Consider the following 21,308-nt stretch of genomic DNA (forward strand, 5'->3'; position numbering starts at 1 on the left):
TATAGTATCCATTAAAGGAATCTTAACTGCCTTGTGACTTTGCATAGCAAATCATAATACCATCCCACATGCCGCTTGAATACAGTGGTCATCATTTGTACCACACACACCCACACCCACCCACACACACACACACACACACGCACACCTCTATGGCCAAGAAACCGTCCTTTTGAATTGACAGTGTGCACTTACATGCTCCCAGGGACTTAATCTTGTTGCTGATGAATGTCCTCATGCCTAAGAATTTTATAGATAACCCAATAGAAAATGTTAAAAATCAAAAAGGCTAACGGGAAGCAGGCTCGAGAGACGGTGTCGATCTTCTTGGCCCGGTCGATAAAGACCTTCCTCATTTCATCGGGGCTCTTCGGCATTACCTGGACGGGATGGTTTGTGCCCTTTGGGGTCACTCCATCTTTTGTTTGTAAACACGGTCCCATTCCATAGGGTGTGAAGCTAAATCGACTTTCCCTTACCTCATCGTCCTGCCGTAAGGAAAGCACAGGAAAGCACTTTAGTCGTGGAACGGGGCGTGCACAGCAGGCATTTCAGAACCATAACTTGAGTTTTATCATGGTAAATATAAACATTATTACAATGAAAAGATAAAGCGCATAAAGATGAACCGCTTTTCCTTCCTCCTCGAGTTTTATTGACATACCCTGCTGCATACAGATGTGTCCATTAAGAAATATAAAACTCTCAAGTGATATGTTTTAAATGGAAAAACTAAATATTCTGGCATTGTCTACATATTGGCAAAATATCCAAATTGAGCAAGGGAAAAAAATTACATGGACATTATGGTACACACGTTCAGGTACTAGATTTTTGTCACGTCATGTGTCTGAATGGGTACGTAAGTGATGTCAAAGGGGAAAACACTAGGATCATTGACTGAATTTTTCTTTTTCATGGAGGCAAACATTTTAATGCGTGTTTCCTACAATTTCATGTTACTTCATTGGGAAAAACTCAATACCACTGCTAGTTGCTGTTATTCTCAATGTTTTAGCGAACCTGGGCTGGCCATCTGTTAATTTAAACACGAGCTGATCTAAACCATATCCTCTGACCTTCACTCTGGCTGATGCGCTGATCAGGGGAGTCCCTCAGGCACGGGTTACCCAGTAGCCCTCCTTTTGGGAAGGTAGGAAAATGCGTACAATTCATAGACTCATTTACTCTAGCAGTTGGCAGGCCGGGTTTCACTGATGGAAAAAAAAATCTGGGCTATTTAGAAGAAGGGGCGTGGCCAGAGGAGAGTCTGTTAGCTCTCCTGATGTGGATTTTAAGACGCAGAGTGAAAAGAGCAAAAATGGGCAGGATTCACGTGGAAGAGCTCCTGGCACGTTACCGCCGGCCGGGAGGAAGGACACCTGTTGCCGTTCCGGCAGCTGCTTCCCTTAAGGTTAAACCTGCTGCTTTCATCTCAGAAGTTACATCCAGTGGTGCCAGTGGGAATGGAAACAAGAGACGCTGATCCGCAGCTGAATTTACTCCATCGGCAAAGGCGGTCAGTACAGAGAAGACGGCCCTTTGCAAAGGCCAGGGCCTCCCGGCCCAGCCCTCGGTGGGGTCTCAGGGCCGAGCTGTGGTTAACGATGAATTGCTGGGGGTGACGAACACAGCCCTTTGGGACAGCTGGGGGCCAGCGTGCGTCCGCGGGAGGGACGACGGCTGGGAAACAACAAGGCAACATTAAGAGTGGAGAAAGGCACAGGGATGTTGTGTTCGTAGGTGCCATCGTCATTGTAGAGACGGCAGATAGGAAAATAAGGGACTAAGCCATACCCAGGAGGTGGCATCGCCTTTGGCTCAATGTGTAATTGGGAAGAACCTGACACCTGGATGAAGGACTTTGCTGTTTCTGGCTGGGGCCTGATCTTGGGTGGTTCCTTAGCCCGGTCATAGTTGGAGGTACTGAAATGGGAGCCCTCAGCCTCGCCATTGTAGAAACTGTGAAACAGCACAAGATTCCAGGGCGGTACAGGGAGGCAAAGAAGACCCTGCTCCGAATAAGGACGTGTGGCAGCAATGGTGCTCGTCCCCCACTACTGTCCTCTAGAATAGTCCTGACTGGCCTCTGTTAAAAATAAACGGGTCCTGCAGACTGACTGCTGACTGACCAGGTCCACTAAGGAAGACCCCCGACAGCCTGCACCACAGCAGACGGGGTGAAAATTGTTGGGGAGTTTCAGGACAAAGGAGGCTGGTATGCGCTGGTCCACTTGACCATAGCTTTCCTTTCCACCTCAATCTAAAAAAAAGACACAGTGTGTCTTCATGTGGGGCAGACCCAACTGTCACCTTACTGTCATCCCTTAGGGAAACCTGAATTCTCCAGCATCTTGTCACAATGCGGTTGGGAACAGCTGGGTCCAGACGACAGTCAAAAGTGAGCTGGTTAGTGATAAATGATCATCCTCCCGTTCCAGGAGAAAGTCAGGCAGCGTTCAGACGCTGTAGCCGCACGTGTGACGAGGTCAAGCTGAGAGGCAGACCGATCCAGCCAAGAGCCGGAGCCCAGGGCCGTCGGTCCAGACTCTGAAGCTAGCCTGGGAGAACCACCAGGGACGATGCACTAACAGTGGCTTCTGGATCCCACAGTGAGGGAGACCCTCGCAGCGCTAACTGAAATCTGGCAGATACATTTTGGGTCTCTGTTGGCTACACTACTCAGGATGGCAGGAAGACAGACTGGACATGACAGGGGAACAAGGGATAGCCGAAGAGATCTGAGGTAGGCAACAGCCCAAGCTGCTCTCTGAGGCCTTAAAACTCAGAGACGTGAGAGATATCTGCTACTGAAACGTGCAGACTGGAGTTTCTGGGAAAAGCGCAGTCCTAGCACCCACGGTGGCCGCTGGGATTCTGGACGAGAAAACGCTCCGATGCCGTGAGCAGGACAGTTTGAATGACAGCTCCTGGCATTGTCCTGCGCTCTGTAGAAGCAGTCCCCCGACTGAAGGAACTTGAAGGGCGTCGAACTTTTAGGGCTAAGATATCAACCACGCCATGGGTGGTGCCAAAAGGCATTCCAGTCCCAGCTCCTTGATAAGATGGAAATGGCGTGTTCAGGGACAAACCAAGGGGAGTCACTTGAGGGACGTACGTCACATCCGTCCCAACGGCCCTTCTGACAATGGACCAGTGATGGAATCCGTGGTCAGGCTGCCCAGAGTGCTGTGAAACTCACGACTCCCTTCCCACTGAAGCAAAACAGGCCTCCTGGTTCACCAACAGATACTCCCATACAGACGGTCAGGATTCAAACCAGCCCCTCGATGGAATGAGCAAGTAGCTGAAGGAGGCAAAGCGAATCTACACGGCGGGCTGGCTTGAGAACCAGTAAATGTCACAGCATCACAAGAATTGGTTCTTGATCTGAGCAATATCTGGATATTCAAAGACTCCTGGGCCCTGGCCAGTGGCCTTGCCTCATCATCAGGCAAATGGGCCCTTGTTCAGTGACAATTTAGAGCGTCCCAAGGTGGGAGATGCAATTTCTTACAGAAATTCCAAGGTAGAATTAAATTAGGCCATGTAATCCCCACCAAGCTGCTGGCTCACAAGAGGACCATAGTGCCAAGACCCATGTCTTGGATTAGCCTTTGATGTGGTCATGGTGGCATCCAGGCCACACAGAAATGGACAGAACACACCCCTCTGGTACCCAGGGAAGCCACTGATGGGCTGAAAGCCTGTCCTGAATATTAACAAGATAAAAAATTTCTTGAAAATTGCCTTTGAGATGAATTTCCCAAGGACAAGAGCTAACATATAGCCAGCAGATGGAACACTCAGGGTCTTTGCCCATTGCTTTTGGAGGATTCAGTGGATTATGGCAGAAATAGACAGTGGGTCCATCTTGGGCTTTGCTTACTCTGTAACAGAAGCCACAGCTGAAAATACTTTTAATGGCTTGGAACAGGCATCTTTATACCATTCTGCACCTCTGAAATGATCTCATTAGATAAAGGAACACATTTAAACATGGCCAGTACGATCAAATGGCCCAAGAACACAACAGAATAAGGGCACATCAGACCCCATCCACTCACAGAGCAGCGGTTTAAACAGCAATTGGAATGAGCAATTAAAACACTGCTCCTAAAGGCAGGCTGAGCAGGACACGAAGGGCTGGCTGGTTCACTGGCTGAGTGGGCAGACCACGTGGATATGAGAGACAGCATGCTGGAAGGCCTCTAGGGAGGGCTCCGGTTTCTGGGAGTGGAAGCGTAGGGGCTAGAGAACACAGCTGCGACTTAACTCTGTCTTTCTCACCTCTCAGGTTTCTCTTTTGTATTACCTGATATCGCGGTTTTGGATCCAAGATCGCATTTGCATCTTGTAACTGAAGGAATCATCGCTACTTATGATAGTGTATCTATTTCTTTAGACTAGGAAGACATTCCTGCCTTCGGCGGGTGAGGGGACTAAAAGTCTTGTGTGTCTGAGTAGATGAAGACACTTTATCTGCTGTCTCCCCTGCTTTTTATCCTACCATAGAGCTGAGGAGACGCCACATGAGATGAAAGCTTATTTCTCTCTTTTAAGCATGATTGCCTCTCAAACCTATAATCAGATCTCCGGAGCTGTACTGAACAAAGCCACTTCCAGTCTGGATACTGGTTTTGATAGAAAATGACACATTTGAACAATTTAAACTTAATCATCTTCATATAGCACTGGCCCATCATAAAAGCTGGCAACAACGTGTAAAATGACCATATTCTGTGTGCGTGCCCTGATGGCAGCCAGGAGAGGACGATACTTCTCATGCGGTGGTCCACGGAGTGGCTGCCTCAGACTCCCTGGGAGGGACTGCCAAGATCCTGTTTTCTGGACATCAATTGCAGAGATTTGTACTCAGTAACATGTAGGTTGCTCCAGTCATCTGCATCCCCAAGCTCACGAGGGATGATAATGAACAGCTTATAGAAGCAAACACTTCCAAGAGGCACAATGCAGCTATCACAGTTAGCCTAAACTCACGGCAATGAAACGTCTTTTGAATTTTTCCAACACTTTCTAATTTACATTTCAAGTGGTAGTTTATGAAAGTATACTCTGCCATGACTTTTGTGTCAGCGTTGGAAGCATTATTTTATTTTTTAAGAGTCCCTTTTTTTGGTGAGGCTGTTTCTAGGAGATGCTCTATGTAAGGCCATCTGTATGACCTATGTCTTTATCCATTTTAAACTTTATAACAGGACCTAGGACTCTCGTAGGAACAGACTTTGAGCAATTATACTCTACATTGTGACTTGGTGCAGTATTGTTTTCAAGATCATCTGGAATATGATTTCACTGACAAATATACCACCAGTGGCTTTCCTGCGAATTTTGGAGGTAAAGTAATAGAAACTTTTAATTTTGATAAAAAACACTTCCCTTATTAAAATGTCTCATTCAAATATTTATTTCCTGGCAATGGTAATAGAAAACAAGATACTGAAGAACGCTTGTTCCAAGAAATGAAAATAAACTAGGGGTCTGCTCTGTAAAAAACACATGTGCTGTAGGAAATAGTTGCAAATACATTAGACGGTCCGAGTTTAAAATCTCACTCAAGACTGACATTCAAAATGCAAATGTTTTATTACGGTGAAGCAATCTCATGGCTTCGTCATTAATTGCCAGGAGTCTAGATGGCCTTAATTATTTAGCTCTCAGATTGCTGGTTTCTTTCTCTAGGAAAAGAAGATGAAACCACTGTGTAGCAGAGTTTTCTTACAGTGAGAAAGAGTAGATACAACCCCAGGTAAGGCCCTCAGATTGTTACTCTTGAATTACTGGTATTTTGTTTGTTATAATTGTGTTATTATGGACATAACATAAGACACTACGTGAAAGAAAAGTACTGAGAACAAATGGAACGATGTTGCTATAAGATACTGTAAATCCACAGAAACTAAAGGAGCACGAAGTCCTGTGCAAAACAGGCCACCTAGTTGCTGGCACCCCCGGTGGCCTCGCATTTGGGTACTTTTCACTAAAAATTAACCAACAGCGGCCACGAAAGATCACGTGGCCAAGCAAGGCCTCACTGCCCTGTTGCTGCAGCGGCCGGGCTGGGCTAGATGACTGCTGGGGTTCTTGCAGATCTGATTCCTGCAATTGAGGGGGCTTTAGCGTTGTAAGTATGTTCCATGAAACCACACAGGTATCTGGGGTGTGCCCATGAGATGAGGCACGTGGAGGGAGCTCACTTCTTCAGCAATAGGATCTCATGGACCAGATTCCAATCTGCATCCCCAGGTCATCAGAGAGAGAAACAAGAACACTTGGACTCCAAAAAGGTCATATGATTCTTTTTTTCTTTAAATGACTGGCCTTTTGGGATCTTTTAAAGGGCTGCACTTAAAAGAATAATTTTAAGCATGAATGAAGCTTTTCCATTAGCCCATCATGAACACTAGGTGACTATGCTAAAAGGTGCATTAAATTATCTATGACTCCACTAATTTCTCTGCTTTGTAAAACAATCACAAAACTATCCTGTGCTTATAAATGCTTAGAAGCACAGTGATATTCTCGATTCCAATTAGCACTCAAATATTTCTTTGAAGTAATTCAGTTTTCTGGAGATTGCTTCAGCTTGGGTTTCTAATGGACTGAAGGCCAGAAGCAAGATTTAGACAAACATCCAAAACTTTTGACAGACACTGTGTCTTAGTGAGTATTTAATGGTCATGAAATCAAGACACCATACAACTCAAAATATAAGCAACAATAAAGATTAAATAGAAAGAATTAAAAATGAAATAAAAAACATGGCTGATCACAAATATATATATGCATATGCATGGCTGGGGCAGTATTTCAATAAAAAACAAAAAAACACGGCGGATTAAAAAAGCGAAATCAAAGGAATAGCTTAATTTACCCACAAGTAAATCCTCTTAATATGCTTCAAGCAAGTTACAATGATAAGCAGCAAAAAATATAAAAAGTCATTTAGTTCACGTATAATTATTTCTACAAGAAGACTTGTTTTCAGTAAATATGGCAATAAGAAAAATGTTTCCGTAAAAATGTTTCCACGTTGAGCAACATCCCTAGTGATTTTTCACTGTATTTAGAGAATTATGCCAAAGACCAGCTCAAGCTACATGCATATCAGAATTATTCCAGATACAAAATCGAAGGGTGGGTATGGTCATTCAGTTGAATTGTTTCATCTGTGTCAGGGAACACAATACACTAACATACATGTGAGATAAGAATTATTCTCTTATCCTCGTTTGAGTCCTCAAAAAACAACCAAAATAAAACGTATTTGTGGTGAAGGCACGAAGCTTGCCAGGGAGTGCTAACAAATCATTAATCACACAAGACAGCATTCAGTGAGGGTGAATTATGTAAATTGCTGTGGGAGCCAAGAGCATTAAATATATTATTTCATCCTAATATTTTCCCCCAGCGGATACTTTTGAGGTGTTCTTTACACAATCAAGATGCTAAGTGAGTTATCCCAAAGGTCCTTTTGTTTAAATAACTTTCTGTAACTTTTCATTGCCAAATAGGAAAAGGACAGAGGAAGGAAGAGTGAATTGCAATTAATTCCCATTTATATGATTTCAAAGTGTGTAGATTTGGGGGAAAAAAATACTAATAAATGTAACAATGGCTTGGTTTGGTTGAGAAAAATCAACATCACTTAGAAAATTCTGAGGGAAGATGAAATAAGTGAATGAATTAAAAGTTGTTTTTCTAAAATAATATTAGCCTAAAATAAAATCCTCAGTTTATTACATCTATTGAATTAAACTTTCCTTGGCATAATATGTACATCAGTCCTGTGTTGTGACAAGCTTTCTATCATGAAATGTGTGAATGAATTAAATTTTGTGGTTATTTTATTTATTGCCTCTTTTGCCAAAATATCTCTATATATTTCTATACCACTCAAGAATGGAAGGCTTAAAAGGATACAATTACATATGGGCTTAAAATTATTTTATAGTTGCAAGTCAATTGTTAATATAAAATTCCTTGAAATCGAGCTCCCAGGAGAACCTTGCATTTATTACAGATGATGTATGAATTTGTTATGAATTAGCCAAGTTTATGCTTGACATATTGACTTAAGATTCAGAAATGATTTGGAGATTATTGAATGGTAAAATGTAAGCTTAAAAGGATGAACATTTCAGATGAAATTTTATGAAAATATAATATGTATACTGGGGGATTGACAAGAAATCAATGAAATAATTTTTTAAAAATCTTTTTATCTGTTTCTAGGTTCTTTCAGTGCCAACTCATAATTATGGGTTGACATAAAATAATATATTACAATAGACAACATATACAAAACATAGTGTATTTATTTTAGTTAACTTTGAGATAGACGTCACCGAAACGCATGTGAAATTAGATTAAGTAGAGATTTTATTACTTTTTGGAATATTAGTCTCCTAAACAGATATTTCAGAGAGGATATATAGCTCTAAGAAATAGTTGTGTTTGACATAAACTCAAAATAATTGTTGGCAGGAAATGATTAAATTCTTACAACTTTTGTTTCACTTGAGAGGATGAACTTTCCAACCCCTGTGTCTCAGAATCACTCAAATAGAAGTTAGTTTGAAATTATCAAGAAACTCTTTTTTTTTTAAGTTATATATCAGAGAAATTTGTAGGAAATACTTACCTATGGAAAGGATATCTTATACTCTGGAATCTAGTATAAACTGACCTTGAATGGAAACTTTATTAAATATTTTAGTGTGACCATCACATTGCTCTCAACCATAAAGTCTCATCCTTTCAACCAAAATAGTACACATGCATATTTGTATTTTCCTAAGACTACAGAGCCGACAAAATGTACAGAAAAACCAACTATTTGCTATTTTTAGAAGTTACCTTGAGTTATTTTTGAAGTAAGACAGGATATAAATATATACATAAATAAAATTATCATTTGTACACATAGTCAAAATGCAGTCAATGATATCTTTATTGAAAAAAGATAACTATCATGCTTAACAAAATACAAACGTGGTAATTATTTTTTGAATCTAGAACTAGTGGTCTAGTCTTACTTCATTTGTGTATGTCAATAATAGTTAATACACAATAATCAATGGGAAGATAGAGACACTAGAATACTGGGTGTGTTTCTGCTCAGCAAACCACTGCATCATTACAGAGCAATGCAGAAGCTGCATGAAATGCATTCAAGCAATCCCATATCATCCACATTTCTCAACAAATAACTTCTGTTCAGAAATATTTTGGCTTGTCTTTGTAACCCACCAGGACTACAGGAATGGTATCAGACATGGGAAAAGCAACTTCTAACCTAAAGACTTTCATCTCATGCAGACACCCACCCACACACGCGCAGCACTGAGGATAAGCATTTATGATAAGGTGCGGGGCGGGCAGTCAGCACACAGCAGGCTATGACAGTGTGGGGTGGGGAAATCCGGGTTCAAGAGCAAACTTGTGTTCTTTCACACTAAACAAAAGGTTCGCTCCTACCTTCATAGAGGAAAAAATAAGGTGTAGAAGATTGTATGCAGTGCCTAAGCCAATGCTGGACCAAGTTAAGACTTTTCTTGGATTAGTATGTACATCCATCCTCTGTTGTGACAAGCCTTCTATAATGAAATAAGTGAATGAATTAAAAGTTCAGGCTATTTTATTTATTGCCTCTTCTGCCAAATTAAAGTGCTAAGAAAAACTCGTGTAAATCAGTACTCATGAAAAGAAAGGGCACTGTGTCAACATTTAGACTCATTTTGATTATGTTGATTTAAAGATTTAAATTGCTCAGACCGTTTCTAAGCAAAGTACATAGTTTTTTTTTTAATGATGAATTCATTAGGCCCAGAGGGCTATTAGGTTGAGAAAAATTGTTTTCAAAAAGTGCAAATGATTAACCCCAAATTTGCATGATGATTATTAGAAAAATAAATGGGATGCATGTAATTTTTTAAAATAAGTATTTACTCACTGTTAGTGAAGTAAACCCAAATTTCTTGGTCAGATTTCTTTTTGCATTGTTTTGTAAAGCACTATTTAATTGACTATGTATATTTTACACTAAAGCTCCTATGTGCATTTAGTTATTGAAAATTTAAATATATCCCTCACCAAAGCGGCTACTATGTGTAACTATGCATATTCAAGGCTACATTTGCAAATATTTAGCCATTGTATTTGCATGTGTGTCCTTGCGATCTCTTGTTACTCAGACATTTCGAAGGATGCTACTATCAAAGCCAAAATCATTCATTTTCTCGAAAGAATCTCAACAGATCTTGACATTAAAAATGTATTCTAGAGGTATATATGCTGGACAAAGCATTTTATTTTTAGATCTCTATTTTCCGGCAAAAGGGGCTGTTTTTGGAACTTATTTGAATAATTAAATTTGGCATTTATTTTGAAATTAATGTTATCAAAGCATAGGATTATTTCTTCTATGGAGACTATGTTAAGACATATGTGATATTTCTGCTTCATATATATTTAAAAGTTATTTTGACCAAACAAATAACCCAGTTAATAGGATGAAAGATAACATTGCAGGATCTTTTTACTGAATGAAGGAAGACAAATGGAGTTGATGGGAAAAGTGAGTACCCTCAGCTGAAGAGGGATGGCATTTGGTCAGCGATAAGTATGCAAAGGGCTGTTTCCCCACCAAACACTGCCTGAGTGCAGGATGTGCCGTCTGCACTTTACTGAATGACCGCATTCCTCTGCTTAGAGTTAAGAAAGTCAATTTACCGTGTCTGAGAAACGGTAAAACTTCTCCAATGCAAAAGCTTCTGTCTGTGGGAAGGTAAAGTGGACCAAGAGGGATTGAGAAACCAGAGAATCAGGTCATAAAGGATTAAATATAATCACACAGTTGGTGTTAATTGCAGAGATCATACATATGGATCAATTAATAGATTTTCATATATGCAAGATATCCACCCCCCAAAGTAGGAAGTGAACTAAAAAAAAAAAGGTTTTTTTTTTCTGCACCACATCTTAATTACAATATTTGCTCCCTGAGTATTTCAAACAAATAATTAGAAAATAATAATATATTACTATTTTTGCATTTCTACCTTTTTCTAAAGTGCCAGTCAACTGGAAAACTTAATCCTGCTGTTATTCTGTGAGCTGAAGCATAAGGAATGTCGAATATTGTTATCCTGATACACTTAGCGGTGGTAAAACTGAATAAAGAGCTGCTTTGGGAAGGATTGTTTTTTGTTTTGTTCTGTTTTGTTTTGTTTTAAAGGAGGAACCAGAACTGAGCATCTAAACTTGCAGTCTATTACGTTCCCCACTGGCTCCTCTGACTGTGGGATGGGTGGGAGGTGGGGATGATTTCAGCCCCTCTTTGGACAACACATGCTGCACTACTTCTCATTTCTCATGTTTGCAGCACGGTGCTGACACACCCTGAATTGCAGGAAGGAGAAGAAAGGTAGAGAAAATGAAAAATAAATGTAAACCAGTGAACCCAAAGGAGAGGGAAAAATCAGTATTGTTTTACTTCTGATTAATGATGTGAGGAGGAAAAATTGTCTTTATCAGGTATTAATGGGAAAACAAGAGAGAAGAGCTTGGCCCCCAGGACACAGGATGCTTTGTCCCGTTCTGATGTTTCAGTCACGTCAGGTATCATGAGAGAAGGGGGCAAACAGGCAGCGAGGGAGGGAGAAAGAAGGGGAGGAAAGACAGGGAGAGGCAGAGCGGGCAGAGTGAGGAAGGTATAAGGAGACCAGCAGGAGATAAAGAAAAGTTCATCTCCCCATGAAAATGTTTTAATGCACAAACGATGTGCTTTTATTTTCATAAAAACTTGATCCAGTGCAAACTCTGGCATTGTTTTCCTGTCCGATATGTTACCCAGAGTATCACAGTGCTAACATTCCTTCCAAGCTACAGTGAGTCTGCATATTTATGGGAGCAGCAGTGATTCTGGGGAATCACTTAGACACACCTGAACTAAATGATCGCTTTAGAGTATGTTTAATACTGAGTTGGCTCAGCACTGAGAGATCATGGCTTAGTGCTTTTAAAAAAGTTTTATAAGTGTATGAATCACCATCAGTAATTCAGAAACCATAAGAAATTCCTTTAAAAAAAATTAAATCCTTAAAAATGCACACTCCATAAACCAGACTGTTAATTTTGAGATTTGAGAATGTTTTGACTTAAACATTTCAGGGTATTGGATTCTGGCCACAGCTTCTCCCGCCATATACAACTTTGATATTTCTATTGCTTAAGAGCCGTTTGCTTTTAAAATGTCAGCTGGCACATTCTCTTAAAAGTAAACTCAGAGATAAGCCGCTCCCTTTCAGAAAAGGAAAGAGTTTGATTGAAATTATATGCATATAAAAAAGAGATGACATGATAACTTTGAATAAAGGGTAACAACCCCATCCTGTATACCAAGATCCAACTAGGAGATCATGTCTACCATTTCCTGTGGTCTCCCAGTGACGTTCTATGTAAAACCTCTTCTGGGTTTCATTTATCAGGTGACCCAGGGCAATAATGACATCTTACCGTGTTTCCCACAGGGAGTCAAAAGAAATGTCTTAAAGACATAAAAGTATGCGTAAAAAAGAGACCACGTGGTTTTATGTAAATATCACAGTGTTAATAAACAGGTAGTATTTGATGGAAACAATTAAAGGAATTAGTTTGAAAAAAGGGACAATCTTAATAGCTATATTTGATGATTAATGTCAGGTAAACCCATCAGAAACCCTATAACATTGCAAGTAAGGATGATAGATTTTACTAGTTGAAGCAAAAAAAAAAAAAAAAAATGGTGCTGTTCCAGGACGTATATCAGAAAGAAGCTGATAAAGCTCTGGTACCAGCAGGCCTCCTGCATAAAGCAGAGCTGGATATTACCAGTTTCTCCCTGAAGCTACTTTTGACAATTTAAGCTTCAGTTGGACAAAACCAAAGGAACATCATATCATTTGGTCCCCAGTCGCCATTTCTTCTCGATTACATCCTTATTAAATATAACAAATCCACTTTCCAGGGAGAACTGGCATCCTGGAGAACTTCATACGTGCAATCACCTACCTTGTTCTTTCTCTTCCGTCGGAATCTCAGAAGTTCCTTGTGCTGTCTCGACACAAAATTTACAGCTGCATATTCCAGAAGGGCTGAGAACACAAAAAGGAGGCAGACGGCCATCCAAATGTCGATAGCTTTGACATATGAAACCTACGGGAAAGAGACAGAAATTAGCTTTGCAAGTTTTCTGTATGAGTTACATGTTAAAACTTGGGTCATTTTGGCTAACATTTTTTTTTTCCAAGAGAAGCACTAGACCAAATCTTATGATGAAAGAAAATAAGATGAAAAGTAATTTTACCTCCAAGGAAGTACATAAAACAACACTGAAATATAATTCAGGGTAGCATAATGCTTAGAAAATCATGAAGTAATATTGAAATCTAGATAATGTTGTTGAACTTTTAGCTCCATATTTCTTCATTAAAACAGTTGGTTTTTTTTAATTTTGAAGTAATTTTAACCTTAGAGACATGTTGCAAGAACAGTCCAAAGAAGTAGGTATAAGTCTCTGTATCTTAATATTCCAGCCTCTTAAATTTTTATCTGATAGTGAAGAGCAACGTCAGTACACAAAATACACATTGTGACGGTCCTCTGCGTTTGCTGGTTCTGATCCTAAAGTCCGACCATCAGCTTCCTAACAGACAATGTAGACAAGGAGCCAGGAGCACTGTGTTTACCCCATAAAAACACTAGGTCAGGGGAGCATTTTATCCTCTGAAATACAAAGCGCCCTCAGCAGCATTCTCACATGAATTACAGTGAAGTGTTTCTCTGAGCCTGGAGACCACCACCTACTTGCCATGTCAGCGTCTAGGAAGATAGCCATAAATTACCAGCTGAATGTGCAGAGCTGGGTGACTGCAAGGCCTTGTCTTTTTCACTCTGAAAAATCGGTTTCATCATGTAGGAAAAGGAATGTTAAGCATCATATGTTCCATAGAGTTTTTATATCACAGGATTTTTTTTTCCAGAAAAATTCTGCCTTCGTTCTACTTTGCAGTGTTGTTAGAAAATAGAGAAAGTCTGCTTCTTGTTGCCAAATACACACATACTGGATTTTATCATTAATCATCCTGGTTACAAAGATTGGACTCCAGTCCCCTCGGCCCTGGGGAGCAGGTGTGTCAGGGAGCCTGCCTACGCACAGCTCTCCTTACATCTGCCCTTCCAGTGATCCACGGACGTGGACATGAGGAGAATTCAAGCTGGGATATGATAACAGTAAAAAAAAAAAAAAAAACAAAACTCTGGCTTGAAACAACCAAGGTCATTCCAGGTCCCTTCGCGCTGAATGGTGACAATGGACGAGTGTGATCATTGTCATCCTCACCATGACCTCCACTGACGGGGTCGTCACTATCTGGAACACTGGCAGTGACCACAGCAGAGGAAAACCAGGGCACAGGGGGTTCTTATGTTTGGAGATAATTACCCCGGGCTAGAAGTGGCACAAATCACTGTGCTCAAAACTCATCAGGCAGAATCACTGACAGTCACCCCGACAATGACAGCCCTGGGGGGGGGGGGCTGCCCCACGTGTGCCAGCACCCGTGGCAGAGGGAGTGGCAGTGGACACAGACCCACTCTTTGTGCCTCTGAAACAAAACCGAGGATCCTTTCAACAGGCATCCCTACCAGCACAGGATGGAAGATGGGCATGGACTTTGATCTGATGGCTGTGACATCTTGGAGACAGAACCGGAGAAGCTTTGTTAAAGAGCAAAACCCACTGCTGTCGAGAGAGAAGCTGTGCATTCACTAGACGGTGACACAGAAGAAGAGACCTATCCTGACCTTCTACCCAAAATGTGTCCAAACCGCGTCAAGTCAGAGTTCAGTAAAACCAGTTGTAATCGGGGACAAATAAGAAAGTCTGGGGAGTTCTCTGCAGCGCTGACTTAATCTAGGACAAGGACCACCTGGGTGGCAGAGGGACAATGGGCAGGCTGCAAGCCAAGTTCAGGCATGGGAATGGGTTTGCTGGCATCGCAAGGCGTCCCCAAAAAGAAAAAGACGATGCTTCCAGGTGTGGACTACACCTCACCAGTTAACCACCGGACTCATCCTCTTCCCTTCCTGGTTCCGCCGGACCCGCCTTTGTGCACTTACGTGTGCTCACGCCCTCTGCAGTCGTTTGATCTTCTGCTTGCTGACTCAGAGGAACAGATGGCTTGCACGTATCTCAGGCAACTCTTCATAAATCAGTTTAATTTTATGCTAGTGTTTGGTAAGATAATTGAGTAGCAACAAGTTTGGATTGTAGTCCTTCACAAGTGCGCTGGGTGAGCTGCGTTCCAAGTGCAGTATCATACGCCAAGACTCAGAACTTTCTCTTACTCCACACTGAGGTGGTCGGAAGGATTGCCTTGGGGCCAGTGCTGTCCCATATGACAGCTGGTAGGTGACAATGAGTCCATGGGTAAATATTCATTAGATTACAACCCAGACGACTAACATAGTAATTACACTGACTAAATTTTACATTACAACCCAGACTTCTGTTAATAGTTTCTCGAAATAGAAATTTACAATGCATTTACAAGCAGCAGAGGTTTTAAGGATAAAGAAACTGATTAAACCAGAACCTGGAGTTTGAACCCCCAAAATCTCACGCAAACCAACGTGGAGGCAACTCGATGTGGCTACTTTTTCCAGGAAAGTTCATATTTTGTCTATTCTTTTCTCAAGCCAAATTTGCTTTTTATCTAACTGACAAAGAGGTATAACAAAACATCACAGTGCACACTGCTTGTGATTAGCCAAAACAGCCCTTTGATTTGGGCAATTTGTTCTCTATTGAATGACAGTCAATCTTGGTGGATTCTCCCAGTTCCTCAGAATTGTCACGTCAACTGTGATGAGTCATTCTACCCGTGGAGCAGGAAAGTGGCACAAAGCTTGCAGCTCAGTGTCTTTTCTCTGAGTTATGCTGAAAAATTTCCACTTGTGCCGTGGCTTTTTTCCTAGGGATTTTGTGTCAGATCAGATTGCCTATTTATTTATCTTTGGATTTGTAACATTCAAATTGCAGGACACTTAATCCTTCATCTCTTCCACCTGTAAAGAGCTGTGTAAGAATTTTGCCTTTTGTGACCCTTAGAGGAAAAAATTATATTCTTTTCAAAATAATTCCGAGCTTCATTTAAGACTTGAAGCCAAAGAGACAGAAAAGAATAAGAAAAAAGGAAAAAAGTAAACAATGTTTTAAGAACAGGTGCTAAAGTAAAAAGAAGCTGATACTGAAAAGTCAAAGGAAGTGTCGGCTGGACTGTTTTCTTGGAACGCTAGGCAGTGAATCACACAGATTCTGTGAACTTTGACATTCATCACCCTGGAGGGCAACTCACAACAGCACAGTCCTACCAGTGACACGTTCATACTGATTATGATCCTCGTAAACCTTAGTAAATGAATGCTGCTTTGAACACAGTATTTATTTGCCACACAAAGGTTTTTGTTTTAAGAGAGGAAATATAACAGAATTACAAGAGCGGAGCTGCATTATTTCCGAAGTGATGAACATCACCAGTCCCTTCAGTCACCAGACAAAACAAATGCCATCAAAAAGGCTAAGGTATTTTTGAAAGGTCAGCCCATTAGCTCTGACTTTCGCTTCAGTTACGGAAGTTTCACCATCGTCTCTTCCACAGGATGACACGACACTGATGTTCAACACTAAGATGAATCTGTAAAATCCACGTCGCCGGAGATCTTCCCAGGTGCACGGCAAGTCTTACTGTATTATCTTTTTCCACCTGCTCAAGTAAAGTTGAATTATATTTGTGCCTTCTCTGTCCTCTGCATTCTTGCACTGGAGGGTTTTGTATTTCTATAACATCACTTTTATTATAACCATATATCTTCTCATTCTCTTTTTTCCTGAGGTCTAAGCCTTTCATTTATGACTTCAAACAGGAATCAGGAAGACAGACAGAGCCTGTATGGTGCTTTCCAACACTGATTTGGGGACCAAATTCTTTATTCCCCTGGGAAAGGGGGAGTTTTACATCTGTTTCTATCTGTCAGGAAGGTTCATGGTATGATTCTAGGATATATGTGAATGCCAGCAAAGGAGTTTAAGACATTATTTAGGTAAAATTGGCTCAAAGTTGCACATATATCTTTTGTTTTTAAATTTAGTTTGATGCCAAAGCCATTGTATTATGTCATTTCATAAATCTTTAAGCTTTGTGATTTGGTCAGATGCTTTTTCCAAATTGCGCCATCAGATTTAAGAATTTGTGCCATAGCTCTGTCTCTATGCCAACCACAGAGGGCAGGCTGGGTAACTGATAAATTCAGCTTCATAAGATCTAATAAGCCTACCAATTGTAGGCACTCAGAGTGACTGTAGCACCAGAGATATCCATCAGTTTCTATTCTTATGATAGGGCCCACCTATGTTTAGAAATTATCTATTTACTCATGATAAATAAAACACTTATCAAATTGAAAGATATTCATATGCAGTATATCTTTTGATTCTAACAGCAAAGGTTAGAAAAAAATTATTTTTTCATCCACCGTTCCTTTTTTTGTTTTTCTCCTTTCCCTAAGTGAACGTAATAGGGAACAAGATTATTTATACAGTCAATAAAACTTTTAAAGAACTAAATTAAATATATTACATCAAATATTGTATTATAAAGTTAAATTTACTTATTAGTGACTATTTGGTCACATTAATAAATTAAAAGTGAACCCACATGCATCACAATTGTACTGAACTTGAGGGAAATAATTTTAGTTAACTGTACTTTGAATAGATACTAGAATCCTGTATTTAAATGACAAAGACCAAAACATTACAGACGATAATAGTTATCAACAGGAAAGCCTGATTATTATGCAGCCCTCTCCCCCTCGTTTAGTGACTGTTGAGATTTACAACTTACTCTCCTTTAAATCTGCAGGGTATTTTTTTTAGAAGAATGAGGACATATTTTTTGAGAAGAATGAGGACTCATTAGGTAAGAACATAATAGTGAATACCAATCCTTCATTTTTCTCCCATCCCCTGTCTTTTCAGTGTCATGTCACATACATCTCTGTGTGCCCACACCGTCCTGGTATCCGAATATAAATGTAGTGGTTAGATTTCAATTTTCTAACCACTTCTGTGGTTGCTGTCTTTATGAAAAATAGAAACTTAATATGAAGGCAATCGTTATGATTTCTACGAACCAATGGCTTTACTATACTGTAAGGTAGATACAGGTAATTTTGAAGTTTTTTCATTAATTTGGTGATTCTTAGGGGAAAATATGATTCTACATAAGTAAAGAGTAATTCAATTAAGTTTTTACACTCTCTTTGAGAAATGAAAAAAAGACATACTCTTGCTTTTCCAGCCAAGACTAAGTACTAAGTAAATGCTTAAAAGCTCACACTGTCTTTAAATTTCTGAATGGTATTTACTCAGCAGACACATATTATGCACCGACTTAGGCTCTGGGGGTAAAAATATGTAAAAGATAGTCTGTCCACTCAAAAAACTACTGTGTAGATGGTGACACTTGTGAACTTGTCCAGCTGATATGAAACAGAAAACACACACCAAAGCGGGACCTCGGCTGGTCCTGTGAAATAAATCAAAAAAGGGGATGGGAGTAAGTCTCTCACAGGAAATAACCAATCTTTGGAAGCAGAAAAGGAAGAGAGCAAGATATATTGAATATTGCTGTATACCCAGATCTTCCCAGCGTCCCCTACTGTGGATTCTTTCTAGGATCCATAGTTCACAAATAAAATTACATTTTGGCCCTTCTAGGGTTTTCTCTGTTCCTACCTGTCCTTATACCTAACAAACAATAGAAATCCCTAGGGCCAGAATCTTAACGAGGAATTAGTGTAAATCAAATAAATGCTCGAAAATAGTTCAGTGACTCACCCTGTCCTCTTGTTCACCCCTGAGTAAACCTAATTCTCCCAGGGATTGCTTGTCCACATCTTATAAAAAAAAAAAAAAAAAAGAAAGAAAGAAATCACAAAATGTTGGGAATCTCAAAAAGTTTGGGAGAAAAGTTTTGGGGCGAGTGGGTCTTGCCTTTAATTAAGCTTTCTAATCTGTGTAGGAGGAGAGATGGCCCTAGAGGAGGAAGGAGAGAAGAGACCTGAATATTCAGGTCCGTCTCCAACAGGAGGAAGAGGGCCAGCCACAAACACATCTTTTCTCCTCTTTCTGGATTTTATTTTATTCTCAGAAAAATCATCTCTGGTCTAATTCCCTGTTTCATCTGGAGGGGACTCCCAGGAGTCTGAGGCCTGGGTGTCGCTGGTCTGGAAGTCCTGACTTTTAGCCAATTCCATTGCGTGCTTAATTTGTTCTTCAAATCAATGAGACTTAACTTTCTCAAAAATGTTTTCTGTTCTTCAAATTGGGTAATTTCTCAAAAATGTTTTCTGTTCTTCAAACTGGGTAATTTCTTTAAGTTCATTACCATTTTTTTTCTTCTCTTCAGTTTGTCCAATGCATTTTTTTATTTCAGATATTGCACTTTTTAGATCTTGAATTTGCATGTCGTAGTTTCGTTTCTCTCCTGAGATGATCCATCTGTTTACTGTTGGAAGATTATTTACTTAAAGTCATTGAAGGAATTCATCATAGCTGCTTTAAACATCTGCTGACTCCAACATTTGAGTCTGTTTCCACTCAGTTATTGTTTTTTGTTTGTTTGCTTTTTGTTTTTGTGGGGGTTTTTTTATTGTGTGTTTGTGTGTGTGTGTGTGGCTGTCTTACAAGCATCTCAAAGTGAACGTGTTCGATCCCAGAAGTTACCTCCCCACAGTAACTTTGTGCCCAGTTACTCACTCGAAGGCTTCTTTCAACTCCTGCCTTTCCCCTTTTTTTTTTTTCAATATTTATTAAGGCTTATTAGTTTCTTTTTTTAACATTTTTTATTGATTTATAATCATTTTACAATGTTGTGTTAAATTCCAGTGCAGAGTACAATTTTTCAGTTATACATGAACATATATATATTCATTGTCACATTTTTTTCTCTGTGAGTTACCACAAGATCTTGTGTATATTCCCCTGTGCTATACAGTACAATCTTGTTTATCTGTTCTACAATTTTGAAATCCCGTCTATCCCTTCCCACCCTCTGCCCCCTTGGCAAACACAAGTTTGTATTCTATGTCTATGAGTCCGTTTCTGTTTTGTATTTATGCTTTGTTTGTTTGTTTTTGTTTTTATTTTTTTCAGATTCCACATATGAGCGATCTCATATGGTATTTCTCTTTCTCTTTCTGGCTTACTTCACTTAGAATGACATTCTCCAGGAGCACCCATGTTGCTGCAAATGGCATTATGTTGTCGGTTTTTATGGCTGAATAGTATTCCATTGTATAAATATACCACTTCTTCTTTATCCAGTCATCTGTTGATGGACATTTAGGCTGTTTCCATGTCTTGGCTATTATAAATAGTGCTGCTATGAACATTGGGGTGCAAGTGTCTTTTTGAAGTAGGGTTCCTTCTGGATAGATGCCCAGGAGTGGGATTCCTGGGTCATATGGTAAGTCTATTCCTAGTCTTTTGAGGAATCGCCATACTGTTTTCCACAGTGGCTGCACCAAACTGCATTCCCACCAGCAGTGTAGGAGGGTTCCCTTTTCTCCACAGCCTCTCCAGCATTTCTCCTTTGTGGATTTTTCAATGATGGCCATTCTGAGTGGTGTGAGGTGATACCTCATTGTAGTTTTGATTTGCATTTCTCTGATAATTAGTGATACTGAGCATTTTTCCATGTGCCTATTGGTCATTTGTATGTCTTCCCTGGAGAATTGCTTGTTTAGGCCTTCTGCCCATTTTTGGATTGGGTTTTTTGTTTATTTCTTATTGAGTCATATGAGCTGCTTATATATTCTGGAGATCAAGCTTTTGTCAGTTTCATCTGCAAAAATTTTCTCCCATTCCGTAGGTTGTCTTTTTGTTTTACTTATGGTTTCCTTTGCTGTGCAAGCTTGTAAGTTTAATTAGGTCCCATTTGCTTATTCTTGCTTTTATTTCTATTGCTTGAGTAGACTGTTCTAAGAGAACATTTTTGAGATGTATGTCAGATAATGTTTTGCCTGTATTTTCTTCTAGAAGGTTTATTGTATCTTGTCTTATGTTTAAGACTTTGATCCATTTTGAGTTTATTTTTGTGTATGGTGTAAGGGAGTGTTCTAGCTTCATTGCTTTACATGCTGCTGTCCAGTTTTCCCAACAGCATTTGCTGAAGAGACTG

General features: G+C 40.0%; 1 protein-coding gene across 2 annotated transcripts in view; it reads right to left on the bottom strand.

Moving 5' to 3' along the window:
• Positions 1-209: 209 nt before the first annotated feature.
• GLRA3 (glycine receptor alpha 3) overlaps positions 210-21,308 on the bottom strand; it is a 138,721-nt gene continuing 117,622 nt past the window's right edge. The window contains exons 8-10 of one of the 2 annotated variants that reach the window (XM_010973189.3): positions 13,075-13,218; positions 10,756-10,800; positions 210-488 (exon numbers count right to left, since the gene is read on the bottom strand). In XM_010973189.3, the coding sequence (XP_010971491.1) occupies positions 210-488; positions 10,756-10,800; positions 13,075-13,218 (468 nt within the window). The remainder of the gene's footprint in view (positions 489-10,755; positions 10,801-13,074; positions 13,219-21,308) is intronic. The other variant, XM_010973190.3, reaches the window with a different exon arrangement.

Source organism: Camelus bactrianus, chromosome 31 (genome assembly GCF_048773025.1).
Source record: "Camelus bactrianus isolate YW-2024 breed Bactrian camel chromosome 31, ASM4877302v1, whole genome shotgun sequence".
In the NCBI taxonomy this organism is placed as follows: Eukaryota; Metazoa; Chordata; class Mammalia; order Artiodactyla; family Camelidae; genus Camelus; species Camelus bactrianus.